At 33.0% G+C, this 14,901-nt stretch overlaps 1 protein-coding gene across 2 annotated transcripts; it reads left to right on the top strand.

Moving 5' to 3' along the window:
* The first annotated feature begins 861 nt into the window (after window positions 1-861).
* On the top strand, window positions 862-13,813 carry LOC124946614 (multiple epidermal growth factor-like domains protein 11). 2 transcript variants are annotated; one of them, XM_047487505.1, is made up of 11 exons: window positions 868-1,489; window positions 1,692-2,587; window positions 3,373-3,559; window positions 3,821-3,947; window positions 8,122-8,302; window positions 11,768-11,894; window positions 12,009-12,244; window positions 12,516-12,824; window positions 12,886-13,125; window positions 13,449-13,593; window positions 13,682-13,813. In XM_047487505.1, the coding sequence occupies exons 3-10, from the start codon at window positions 3,468-3,470 to the stop codon at window positions 13,487-13,489; spliced, it is 1,353 nt and encodes a 450-aa protein (XP_047343461.1). In that variant the 5' UTR covers window positions 868-1,489; window positions 1,692-2,587; window positions 3,373-3,467; the 3' UTR covers window positions 13,490-13,593; window positions 13,682-13,813. The 2 variants fall into 2 exon arrangements, with proteins under 2 accessions (XP_047343462.1, XP_047343461.1); XM_047487506.1 differs by lacking the exons at window positions 13,449-13,593; window positions 13,682-13,813 and having other exon boundaries at window positions 862-1,489; window positions 12,959-13,099.
* The last annotated feature ends 1,088 nt before the right edge of the window (window positions 13,814-14,901 follow it).

The raw sequence follows: 14,901 nt of genomic DNA, 5'->3' as shown, positions 1-14,901 counted from the left end.
ATGGAATCAGGCGAATAGAAAAAACACGTTACATTGCATTTTCATATGTTGTAAATAATAAGATAAGAAAACCGAAAATCTTCTTATCTCAAAGTTTACTTATTTCGAAATTATATATTCATTGAAATGCGAATTACGAAATATTTTATAAATTTAAACAAATTATAGCCGAATTAACTATTCGAACATTGGAGAACAACCGATCGTTCTTTCGTGACAGCTAATTAGTCTATGTCCGTAGGAGGAAGGCATTATTCTCGGCTTATAAGATTAAACGACCGATAGCTCGTTGAACGTTGCAACGTTGAGAGTCCGGTTCATTGCGTGCCGCGAGAATTGAAGAAGAAAAGAGGGAATTGCCCTGACCAATCATCCTATTATACTAGTCTGCTTGTTCGTAGTCACAGTCCGACAACCGACGAGAAGCCCAACTTCACTTTCGCTTGTCTATTCGGATTTTATCTTCTTTTTCTTCAAACGTAACTATGTACTTTCCTAAGAGTCAAAACGAGTTAGAATAAGAGGATTTGAATGTTCGAGCGTTGTCCTTCGAACTATTCGGAAAGTACTTTCGAGTTTTTCTATTGATCGTTAAAATCGAACGATCGTTTTAATTTTTTTCTTCGATGCACGTATATAAACGTTTTTTTGTTTTTTTTTTTTTTTTTTTTTTTTTTTTTTTTTTTTTTTTTTTTTTTTGAGTAAAATATCTTGCACTACCATTGAAATAATTTTCATTCGTTCTCTTAACATATAAGTAAAGGTACTAGACAGAGAGATAGTTACAAGTAATTATTTATTACATGTTATCCAATTATGTTCTTAATTAGAATCTCTTTTAACAATCTTCGTAATATATAGATTGCATAGCATATGTAATATGCATGATGAAAAATACTCGGTACTATCAATATTTACAGGAATTTAAAATCCGTTATATAAACGAACGGTAGATTAAAGGATATGTATAAAAGCGAAAGTACAAAGTAAAGAAACAAACAAAAGGAACTCTTATTTCTCAAGCAAAATCTGTCTCCACAGGATATCCTTAATGTGCATAGCGTTGTTTGGAGTATCGTTTCCCTTTTCGTCCCTTTCTGTTAATCGTATCCCCCTCCGAAATAAGCCGATCCCTCTTTTTTCTCTTCGTATCCCGTCTTTATCGTCATCCTCCTGATCGTTGCGAGAGGGTCGGAGTTCATTGTGCCACAAGTGCATTCCAAGTGTCGACCACGCCAATTGTTCGTTATGTTTCTGCTAGCAGTTCTGAATCAACTCGCGAATCCAACGTACGAACTTCGTCTGACAAGCCCAAAATATTTGTGATTTCTCTTCTTTCCTTTAAAATGGATTCGATAGTTTCATTAGAGGTCAAGTACCAATAATGATAAGTTTCAATTAGTGGCTCAAGCAATTATAAAAAATTTCATAAAGAATAGTGATTCTTGTTTGGATTATATCATTAATATATTTGCATACATCAATGAACGTAAGTATGATTATTAAAAAGTACAGATACGTTCTTGGTAAACGATATCGATAAAAGGATTAACAAAATAATAAAAGTTATTCCGAGCTATCGTTAACGGAAATATTAAATAATAAAATTAAAGTAACGAATACGAATTCATGGAAGCTTTTAATTCGGGCTACTTGAGACTGGTATATTCATTAATTAATTTTCCGACTAGATTCAAAAATCCCCACCAGAACACATTTGACGCATCAAAAAAAGAGTGGGAGTAAGAGTAGAAGAAACGGCAGAAAGTTGAATTATACTCTCGTAGACATGAAACATGCAAACGTGAATTCGATTTGGTTTTTTAATGCGCGCGATTCTGTATATGGAATATCATACAAAAGATCAAGAAGCAATTCTCACGAAATATACAGCTATCGTATATACGTTCGGTGACTCTAAATGTCACCGAGATATTTTTTTTTCTTCTCTCAGCCGACACAACTTTGTCGCTTGATACAACGATCTCTAAAGCGCACCAAAACACTTTAATTATTATCTCACATAATTAAACATGTTTTGAACGTATTTGTTCATTTACAACGAATCCATTCGTTGAACCAAAAAGAACGACGTAAAAACGATACAGCCTTTATTGAACAAGATCATAACATTAAAAAGGTTAAGGACGGATCGTTATGTAAAATAAAATTAATTTCGAAAGTGTCAAAACACTTCAGGTGAAAATGCACCTGACACGACGCAGGGAAATATCAAAGAGTATGTGTGTAATTAATACATGTAATGTATGAAAAATACTTGATAATATCAGTTAACAGTAATAGTATCGGACAGAAAAGGTGCGGTGGAATGTAACGCTCATTTTCTTCTTCAAGCGTTGATAAGAAAACGATTAAGATGTCCCCTTCGTAAGTGTCGTGCCTACTCGAATTATCCATCAAGTCCGTACTTCCCGTCGGAATACACCCTTTGAAAATGATCCCTCAAACGGACGCGCCTCGTATTTATGTCGTACCTCAGTGTTTCCGGTGCCATGACCACGATCGGTTTAAAAAATTAAATAGCGTCCCCGTTTCAATTCCCACGATAATCTTCATTTGTCTATCTGTGAGTATCAATGTACTTTCTACTGCTCTAATATAGCACGTGTGATAAATCATTCACTGTTCTCGTTAGATCCATACGAAGGAACAAATATTGCTAACTTTAAATTAGTTTATTGCACGTGCGTCCTGTCGGCCGAAATTTGATAGCGTACGCTAACGTACAGTTAAATTTGCTTAATGTACTGCGCGTCGAATCTAAAATAGCTTATCAGTATGTTTGATCTCCCAGCAGAATTATGTGTTTGTGGCTTCGTTACGAATGTTTCATGATGCCAGATAAAGTATGCGAAATGCATTTAGTAACTTGTTAACGAAAAATACAATAGAATCTTCGTTATCTTTACTATAAATATTTCTGACATAACTAATATTATGTATAAAAAATTTTAATTACCATAAAATATATTTTCAAAATCTCCAAATTACCTTATCCACTGTTCTACTACTTTCCCCAACCATTCGGTTTCTACCGTTCTACCAGGAAATCCGTCGCGAGTTTTGCGGGTGGCACACTTTCCCTAGCAAAATCTCAATGGTTCTCTGTCCTCTCTCTCTCTCTCTCTCTCTCTCTCTCTCTCTCTCTCTCTTCCTTTCTCCTTTTATTCTCCCAAAGAACAAGCAATAAGCGTAACATTGCACCTTTACCGCGTCTCGCATTACGGATAGTAACGAGATATCTCATAAGTATTCAAAGACCATTGACAAGATCAATATCATTCTTCCTTAATGCTTTCAAAAAACGAAGTATCTCGTATTTTATTTGTTCACATGAATTTCATGTTTCAGGGATAATCTTCATTCGGGAAAACTAATCAACTTTATTTGAAAAGAATAATTAAGAAAGAAATTATGAATTTTAAGTAGTATTGCCGTATCTGGAAATGAACGTCTTTGGAAAGTGGTTGTTTCTTCTCTGGACGATAAAAGCGTCATATGCGTTGTCGACTGACCACATCTGTACCAGAACTGAAAAGTGAGTAGTTATAAAACATATAATGAAGAGAGAGAAAAATGTGTATACTTAATTAAATTTCTTATAATCAATAATATCTAAAAGGTGTAATTATATCTACTCGCTTAATAGCTTTGATACGAAAGAACCTTAACACTGATCTTGGCTAGCTTCACTAGATATTCTATTCCATGTTCACCTTGTCGCGTTCGCGTGGCACTACAGCCGTCCTGATAAGGGAATCGCCAAAGAGGTTAATGGTTAATTAATCGAACGTTACAGTTACACGGTCACTTCGATGGAAACATACGTACAACCAGTAGTCGTAAACACATTTACGTGGTGCCTACAAGTACCACCGAGATGTCCTAGAACGCGAACAGAAATGAGACAACGATATCGAATAAAGGTAAACGACATCAGATATATTAAATCATATACTATCAGATAATCTTAGACAATTAATATTAAAGAAGTACTAATCTTAAAGACGTAATAGATAAAATTATACATTATAGAAAATCCCTTAATAACGAAAGGAAACAAAATAAGAAAAAGAATCATTATTTAATGCCAAAAGATTCAAGAAACTTCTCTCGATCCAATCTTAATGTCTTAAGCATACCCGTGTTATACGTATGTGCCTCTAAGAATTTTACGTCTAAGTTTTCTTTCTCTCTCTCTCTCTCTCTCTTTTTCTCTCTTTCTTCCTTTCTCTCTCTATCTCTGTTTCTCTCTTCGCTTGTATCGTTAATCAAGCAATCCGTTCATTATAGAGACAGCATAATGTAATTCCACCGGTTACTTTCGTATAAAGCGTCGAGCTCGATGTTACTGGAGCAAACATTCCATTTCCTAGAAAGCTTCGGAGCTCGGCTCGTTTCGATATACATAGATATGTACGGTAAACGTGTCCTCGAAACGTTATATAACAAGAAAATCGATCGGACACTTAACGAGAGGCTCTCGATGGTCTATTAGGCTGAAGTCGTTCGATTAAACAATTAATGATGCAAATAAGTGTGTAAGAAAAAGTTACGACACGCAAAATTATAAAATATTTCCTTATGATAAAATCGCTCATATCATGTTTGATGAAACTTCCTTTCTTTTTATCGTTCTTTTCTATCTCTTTCTCTTTCTTTCTCTGTATTTTTCATTCAGCGTCATCTCTTTCGTTAACTCGAGCGTGGTCGAATGCGTTAATTATGCCTTACGGGGAAAACGGCTGCTTCGAATGTCTAATTAAACAAATAAAAAGAAACGAAGAAAGGAAGAGAAGGAGCCGCGCCTTGTAGGCACGGAGCTCATAGAGCGAAGGATAAGAGAGAAGTTATGAAATCGAGTTAAAAAAAATACAATGAAATAATTTGTTGACATATTTTTTTTAATCTCAGAATTTTTTTTATAAATGCATAGCATTTTTATACATACATATATTATTTATACTAAACGTATCAGTATAGGCTTCTCAATAAATCGAAAAAACTTACGAGTCCAGAATATTATTATTCAACTATCAGCTCTATATTACACGTCTTTTTAGTATTTGGATATATTATTTCTGTAAAATCACGAAATATCTTACCGTTTCAAAAGTTCTTTCCATTTATCCAATAAGAGACATGTGATTTTTTAAAAACGTAAAACGCTCATCCACGTATTTTTCTAGAATTTCGAAAGGCTATTCATTTTATTCAGTATTTATGTAACTACATTCGAGAAACGAATTTACGAATATAAATCATTATGAGTCCATCAAATTTTTAGAGGAAGACACCTACGTGGCTCATCATTTTTGCATTTCAAATATGATCATCCTAAATTTTTGTTTTAATCGCAAAAATTATCTGAATGACGAAGTGTTCCTGACAAGATATACGATAACTTAAAAGATGAAAGAAGAGAAAGGAGAGTTTGTTACGTGTGAGACAAAAAAGTGGATTTAAGAGCAGATTTTTTTTTATGTTCTACGCATTGATCTTTTCGTGAAAGATCATTTGCACAATAAGATTTGCAACCTAATTCGATTCGATTTCTCTATATCGTTAAAGTTATTGCCAAAAGTAAAGTACCAGAAGAATTTAAAGAACATGCGATTCGTACATAACATAATCGGCCCACATATTATAATTTAATAAAAGGAAAAGAAAAGAAAAAAGAGAAGGTAATCGAGCTAAAAATGAAAAATCTTGGATCGTACAAGGCATTCCTTCACGAACATATAAATAGAAAGAATAGGTACTCCAAACGAAAGTTGTGTCTCAAATATATTGCATTTCTTGTTGTTATTTATACATAAGATACTTACGTTATCGATATCTTAGAAACATCGAGAATTTAATTTTTCAAGTAACTTTTGCAATTAAATAACGGTGAACTTTTCCTTATTGCATATGAACGAGGATTAATACGGGAAATGTACACAACATATACCAAACGTTTGTCTAAACTTGGACTATACGAACAACACGATTTCTTCGTCTTATATTTAGTAAAAGAAAAAAAAATGATAGAAAAATTTTCTCGTCGTGCCGGAACACAGTGCACGATTTTATCGGATCCATTATATCTCGACGATTAAAAGGATAATGATCTAATGCTGTACAAAGTGATTTCTTCTTACATCGAAGAACGCATATAAAAGAACATAAATGAAACGACATAAGAAAGGAGAAAAGTAAGAATTTAAGTAGATTAGTTCGATGAAAAATGCATCTGACGAAACAATCATATTAAAGTATTAGATTGATCACGCTCTCATAATTTCATCGGCCTCTTGCCGGCCAAGCAACTGGCGAAGGTCTTATTTACATACAACAAAATCTTGAGCAGATATTACATCTAGCATGAGTATTGTGAGACGCGGCGCTAAGCTGGATATGACACGAAACGAATCGAATCGATAACGTAATTCGTAATTCTAGGTTGTAATAGTCATGCACATTGAACGAGCTTCTTACAAAATTTCTGTCTTTAACAGCCCATCTGGACCGTTCACCGATAGATAATTATTCGACCGTGGCATTCGTAGAATGAGAGATCCTTGTAACATAAAGTACAACCATAAACGTTTTCCACGCGTAAAAGATCGTTACAGAAAATAACGTGAAGAATTATTAAACTTTTCCTGTAAAAAAAAGACAGAATCTTTCGAAAAACACAGGAGAATGGAATGATCAGAAGTCGTAAATGAAAAGAACAAAAACTAAATAGTTCGGTCTTTGAAGATAAAGAGAATAACGTAATCGAGGTGATGCCATTCTTTCTTTTTTATAATTTTTTTTGCTGAAATTAACTGGGACGAGAATATTTTCAGGATTTAAAAATTCAATCACTTGGATCAATTTCGAATCTGTATCGAATTGTCAAAAATTACGTTATTCTCGACGATAAGATCATTTAACCCTTCCCTTTAACTGTATCAAAATAAAAATCTAGGAGAAATTACGATATATTCTCATTATATCCAGTACGGTTCACTTTTCGTTCAAGATTTAATAACTAGAATCAACAGGATTCGTCTAACTACGATTTAATGAAATTTCTCATTCGATAGCATTGCTACAAAATTATAAATGAAAAATTCTTGTTTTTAAAAATAGTGTACAATATTTAAAAATATAATTTAACCAATATTAAAGCAGAAATAAATAAGATAATTGAGTAAGTATATTGAAATCTATGGAAAGTACATACATACATACATATGTATGTATGTATTCCGTAATAGAGCAGAGTGACTACTCCACTTTCACTTTAAAATCGGCACAATGACAGAGTAGCATAGGTTGCAATTAGATAGACATGATTTTAATCTTCAAAAAAGGATCAGTACATTCTGCTCACAAAGGTAAAAAGTAGTACTTCATAATTCTTCTTTTCAGAAATTAGAACATATTACTATCTATTACTTTTGATCTTAAAAGCATAAAAAAAAGGATGACTGTTTTTTTGAGTTTAGCAACATGTAGGTTACTACATACATGAAATCAAGCATATAAAATTACGTAAATACGAAGATTTTACTATAAAATTCCTCAAATAATATGCAAACCAACAAATCCTTTTACTTCGACTTTTTCGTAATATATGCAATAGTATATTTTATATACGTGGGCGTAATCGAAGGCAGAATAAAATTACGATCGGACGAAAAAAGATGATGGACAAGGAATGTAACGAACGTAGTTGCCGTCTTTAACGAGTTATTTATAAACATCTATTATAGCCTCCTCCAGTGATATCCACTTAAGAGAGATTACTAAACCGTTACACGGATACGCTCTCTCTCTTCCTCTCTCTATTCCTCTCTCTCTTCCTCTCTCTCTCTCTCTCTCTCTCTCTTTCTCTCTATCTATCTATCTATCTCATTGTCTCTTTCTTTCTCTTTTTTTCCCTCTTACTCTTCAGAATCAGAATCTTAAGACTATTTTCTTGTAGAAAATTACTCGATCGCGGGAAATGAAACAAATCGATAAAATGTCGAAGATATCGATATAAGTACACCGAAGCAATCGACAGTTGATCTAGAAGATAGAAATGTTCAGATAAGCGTTTGAATGAATGGAATTCTTTTGTAGTCGGAAATCAAGACCAGGAAGGTGAAGGAGTGCTGCGAGGGTTACAAACTAGAAATTCGTGACAAGAAGGACGGTGACGCGAGCTGTGTGCCTTTTTGCGAGAACTGCCTCGCGGGTATTTGCATTTCACCGAACAAATGTCAATGCGATCCAGGATATCAAGGAACGGATTGTTCGAAAGGTGAGTCTTAATAAGATGGAAAACAATAGAAGTATAATAGAACGTAATATTCATTAAAAAGTTTAATATATTTAGATTAGTTATAATAAGGTACTTAAGAAATACCAAACTTCTATACCTTTGTATAACTAGAGATAATAATTATTTCCTTCCGCATATTTCTCCTTCTCTCTCAAATAAAACAAAATAAAGATTAAAGTTGCCGTTTCATATCTTTAAAGATTACGCTATTCATTCATCTCCCACCGTTTCCAACCGTGACAAGCATCGAACCTCTTTATCAGTCTTCGTTCTTTCTCTTTCACGCCTTCTAATAACACAGCTTAGTGAAAAAAAAAAATCAGATATAGATGTAAATATCTCTATACTAAATTCTAGCACCGCTTATTTGAGCAAAAAAAAGAAGAAAAAAAATAATGAGGAGATTTTTAAAGAAGATAGGATCTATACACGGTATTTCTTTTTAAACGATATGAACAAATATCTCAGATCCTATTGGTTGTATAAATGAATGTTTCAAATAATAGACGTTAGGTTTTAAAAAGAAAATATAATATTTATTACAGTTATTTTGTAACTAGCGCTATTGTCAAGATACGGAACTCATGACATCTTTTTTTAAATGGAAATCGATATTTTCAGTCGAGCAAGTGTTATATAGAATATCAATACGAATTCAAGGAATACCTGTAGTATACCTTTTCACCGATATTTCATTGAGTCATAACGCCTTGAAGTTTAATAAACTGTATAATCACAATAATATTTTTTATGACTGTTGAAGAGCATTGTGCTTTATATAATTGCAACTATAAAAATGCATGAATAAAAATAAATAAATAGATAAAAAAAAAAAACAAGAAAAAAAATTTATCAATAAATTCATTGGTTATCAGATGTTTATAGGAAATTTAATGAAATTATTGCGTTTATACAGTTTGTTAAATTTCAAGACGCTATAACTTTATACTTTATATTTTATTGATATTGAAATATCAATAAAAAGGTATAATGTAGATACCTTTCGAACTTATATTGATATTTTCTATAATTTTTGTTATCTTATTTTTGTTATAGACTTGAAATATCCATTTCCATTTAAAAATATTGTTATAACTTTCACATTTTGACAACAGCACTCTCTACGAAATATCTGCAATATGAATTATATTTCCCTCTCGAAACCTAGCAATTTTCATTTGAAATATTTGGTTATACAATCAATAAAATGGGATATATTTGGTCATATTGTTTAAAATGAAACACTTTATAGAATCATCATTTCATCAATCGGGCCTCGCAGACTTTCTTACACAACAGAAATACTTTAATGTTTGGTAACGGTCCAAATGGATGATTATAAATTTCATACTGGACGATTATGAATTACGATTATACAATAAATCATTCAATTTGAAAATCCTGCTACTTTGAAATGATATTTTCGTCTTAAGATATTTATATAACTATTTTATGAAAAGTTATTGAATTAGTTATTACGTATATAGATATGTAGATATATGTATATTGAAAAATATAATATATAAATGATACCTTTCACAACTATCGTAACATGATCGATTGGTTAAATCGGTCCAGCGTGCAAAGGGACAAGATTGCGAGAAGCAAATTCATCGACGTTGAGTAACATTAGAAACACGATACTACAAAGCAAAACTCTGACGTGTTTAGATTGGATTCAATACTTTCGAGCTAACCTACTAAGCTCGAATTAACGTCGGATAATCAAGGAAATCTGCATAATCCGCCGTTCCTCTGATGAAAATAATTTACAGGAACACGCGTAATTTCATTACGACGCTTAAAAATATCGTGGAAAAATCTTGGCTAAAAAACAATCATTTCGTGTAGCAGCTTTCGCAAATTTATTTGTTAACATTTTCGATGCTCGAATGAGAACAATCCGAAGTTGTGAATATATCCGATTAATATAAAACACACAAAGCTTTACCACGATAGGACGAATAAATTTCACGCTCGGCGAAACGAACCGACCTTCCCAAATTATGAAGATTGCCAAAGCAACTTAAAATAGAGAAAATAAGAAAAAAATGCTTTTTAAAATACGCGTGTTCAAACGCGAATCGCGATAAACGAGAGTTTTTCCGCTCGGTACGTCATCGTTGCTAGAACGATTTCTTAATAAAAAAGTCAATGGCTTGGCCGTCCATGATAACTTGCAGTATATTTTCTTTAACTTGACGTTCGTATCTATACGAATATACAATGTACAGCTGTATTATTAAAATAATAAGAAAATTTCGAATATTAGAATATTCTCAGATTTAACGCGAAATTTATACTAATTAAAGAACTCTAATCACTCAAAGATTAATTCTAGACGCGTTATTCAACATATTTCATTATAAATTTATATATAGTATCGTTAGCGGGAGTAGTCCAAGAATAGACCAATTTTTTGCAATTCGCGAAATTCTTGCGCAAAAGTATTTGATCCATTTAACAATTTACAGCATTTTAAAAGTACGCATCTCATTCTAATGTCACAATTTTCTTTCTGTATAAAGAACATGCCGCACATATAGTCTAAACGTTAATGTCGCGTTAAACGCTGGAATGTGAATAATTAGCGTATATGTAGCACCGAAGGTGTGCTATGAGTAATAAGAAACAATCTCTTTCGCAATTGCATCCCTATCTTGATTTTGATAGGCTAAAGGAGAAAAACCTTGAGCGACGAGTAAAAAAAAATAAGTAAATTAAGATCTTTTAGAAAGTCGACCATATTAAAATTGATGCACATTAATCTGTGTAAATTTTAAACTTGTTTTTCTTTCTTTCGCGTTGAGTCGATTGAAGCAACAATTTTGATGTCGATTCTTTCAAAGTGAAGAGACGTATTTCCCACGATGACGCTGCATAATAAGAGAGGAAGGAAAAACGTGTAGAAGCGATAGCAAGCCAAGAATAGAACGTTTTTTCACATTACGCATACACGTTTTGTAATAGCGTTTGCCTGAAAGAAGCAAGAATATTCTTTGCTCGATGTCCGTTATGTATATCTGTTGTTATTGCCAAAGCATATTTCAATAGATCCACGCATATTGTTACTAAAACGCGTTGTGGGCACTCGCGATCCGTCTGGATAAATATTATATCCACGATCGAGGACTCTTTGAAAGTTACGGATGCACGGAAGTTACGAAGTCCTCACTTTCCCGACGAGTTTCGAGAAGCTTGAACACAGTGGAACTCTCTCGACTCGAAACGATTCAAAGAGAATTGACATTACAGAAGTAAACAAAAATCGGTTAAAACTTTAAATACGATTGTTCGATCGTGATAAAATAAGACCGAAATCTTTTATTGAATTTTGAAAAATTTTTTCAACAATTAAAAATAATATAGAAATACATATAAATAAATAGATAAATATTGGAACGTCAAGTATAATTATAAACGTCCAAAGAATAAAACTTTCAGACTATTTTCTAGAATGCCCTCCAGGATTATGGGGCGTGCAGTGCATGGAGAAATGCGAATGCGCCGAAGATGTTATTTGCGATTTCAGAAATGGTACTTGTTGCCCATCAGGTTTCTGGGGACCAAGGTAATATTGAATCGTTATTATTCAACGGCGTTTCGTTTCCTTATAACATTTGTATCGTATTCTATAAATTATTTTAAATAGAATAATATGGATGATCATAATATTTATCGTTAGATGTGAACAAAATTGTCCACCACAACGCTGGGGTCGAGGATGTAAAAACTTCTGCAACTGTAAGGGACATATTAACCATTGCCATCCTGAAACCGGACACTGTACTTTCTCAGTTACCGACATACATTCTACATCTAAAACCACAAATGCAGTTCAATTATTCAGTACGAAAATCATAGAATTCAAAAAAAGAACGACGGGCCTTTCTTGGACGACCGACCATATCGTGGAAGAAGGTATACATTTTTTATACGATGATAATAAAAGCTCTTAACGAATCATTGTAACTTGTTATAAATTAATGAATTACGTAAAATAATATTTTTGTGAACTTATCATTTCTTAACACAAGAAATTCTTTTTTTATTTCCTTCGACCTTAAAATCGACAAAGTAGTGACTGATACCAAGTTACATGACTCATTCTGTATAACTTTTAATTATCATGATTAGATACTGTAAGAGCTTTTATTAGTTCCCAAGTAGTTTCCAACAATCGCGTTCATAGGATGGGATAATTATGTTACACCATCGAGCACGGATAGTAGTTTCGAAAACACGAACAGCGAACCAATCTCTCAAACGGATTCAAATGTTAAAATTAAAACGCATAATCAAGAAAATGATATCACGAGCACCAGCACGATTCGACCGTTGATCGTCCTTGTCTCTGTTCCGGAACGACAAAAAACTATCTTGACAAAAGATCGAAGTAAGTTCGCATTAAAGGATACCTTTTTGAGACATTTGGAGGAAAAGGGAGAACTTCGTGATGACCTACCACTGAAAACTGATTATGTCAAAACTATTCATAAAGGTTCGTATATACGTAAAAAAAAATAAAGCTGAAGTCGATTTGTATTTTGCCTTTTCGACAGAAAATGTTACACCAGCGGCATCAATCCGATTGGATGTCGCGTTGATTATTATCGCATCGATCGTATTTCTTAGTCTAATGTCAATCGCAATTATGACGATCATACACACAAGGACAAAACTTTTTGAGACAGTACGACTTTCTATCTACAACGACGAAAAGGAGAAAAATAGTGAGCATGAAAGCGAGAAGCAACGACCACCCAGAAGAATTTCAACGATCATTGATAGTGCTCTACCTCGTAAGTTATGTCAATGACGTTACGACGTTTTCTCTCTGTTGATACGTAATTCACGCTTCCTTTTGCGATAAAACTTGCCAGTGAAATCTGTACGTCCTTGACTTTAATCATTTCTCTCGAAACCTTCACTTGATGACTTTTAATAACTTTGCTCGTTTTTGCAAAGATTACCTTATAATGAATTTGAATTAAAAAAAAACTAAATCCCTTGAAATTCAAGGATCAATATGTCAATAGTTATGCTTTTAATATTTTTTACATATCCCTACACAAGCACACAAGTGCTATCAAAATATTTAACAAATTATGATAATGTTTAAGAGATACCTGTACGTACGAATCCAGACTTCTTTTCAAATTCTGAACAAGTCGGTACAATCTTACCAGCTAGTATAAACATCGAACCCGTAAATAGTTACGCTAATGGTACCGCAACGATCGGCCTTCGAATATCCGGTCATCTTCGTGGTAAGCTAAAGAGAAATATTCTTAACAATTATACTACGAATAATCGAAATTATGTTCTAAATCGACTTTCACCGTTTCCCTATTTCAGAGCTGCTGCAAGAAGATCATTATGACAGGCCACCGACGACCTTGCTACGCCTACACACGGATTTCGAGTCGAACGGCGAACACCTCTATGACGAGATTCCTTTGCAATCGACTGGCTTCTGCGAGCGTAAAAGCACGTGATCAGCTCGAATATGATTAAGTCTCTACTTGACTATCTCTCTCTCTCTCTCTCTCTCTCTCTCTCTCTCTCTCTCTCTCTCTCTCTCTCTCTCTCTCTCTCTCTCTCTCTCTGTCTCTCTTTCTTTTTCTCTTTTTATCCTTCCTTCGTAGAAATACATATGAAATAAAACAAATCATTCATTAATTAAATATTAGGTGTGGATAAACAGAAAAGTATATGTATGCATATACATATATACGTGCCAGAAATGTGTTCAAAACAAAATTCTCCAAGAAAAATCTGACCTAACTGGTTTTCGTCTTTACGCATAGCAATTGAACGCGCAAGGTTGCACGTAAATTATTGATTATTGATTCGAGAAAGTAATAAAAAATTAAATAACGACGATGACTGTTCCCTAACAGTCCGAACAGTAATACACTTCCTTACGAGTAATAAATTTACTCAGTGAAACGTGTAGAGTTCAAAGAAACTAATTCCGTTATTTATTTTATTTTTCTTCTTTTTCATAAGCTTACGTCCAAGTGTTTTTTCGAGCTACATGCATTGAATCAAAACTAGACGCTGTTTATTTGAAGGAGAGATAAAATGTTATGTCGTATTTGAAGATGATTAATATTTCTAATTACTATTCGTAATCATCATTTTATATAAACAGTCTTATCAGTGACAGGATTTTGTAATGAAGTCGTCAGTGTTCGTTATTATAGATAAACAGTAGATGTAGTTTCAGAAATGTAATACTTATTTTATATTGTCTCGTAATTAAAAATTCAAAATCGAAAATTTCGAAATTCGTATATATACAATAGAATAGATTATGTTATTTACTTCGTATAAATATCTTATTATATTTTTAATTTTTTATTATAACGAAAACTAAAACCGTTTTTATATAACATATGTATGTATCTAATTTATGATATATTCGACTAATTCCGTATGAGTTTTCCTTATCGATGTATGAAAACTAGGGCAGTGTAACTGTCATTATGCATTCGAATCTTATCTCATCACCCTATGTCCTTCCCAGTTATCATCAAAAAATGAAAAAAAGAAAATAAATAAGAGGAAGACCA

This window comes from Vespa velutina, chromosome 2, assembly GCF_912470025.1.
Source record: "Vespa velutina chromosome 2, iVesVel2.1, whole genome shotgun sequence".
Classification (NCBI taxonomy): Eukaryota; Metazoa; Arthropoda; class Insecta; order Hymenoptera; family Vespidae; genus Vespa; species Vespa velutina.
The sequence above is the reverse complement of the archived record's forward strand: the minus strand, read 5'-3'. Positions and strand labels throughout refer to the sequence as shown.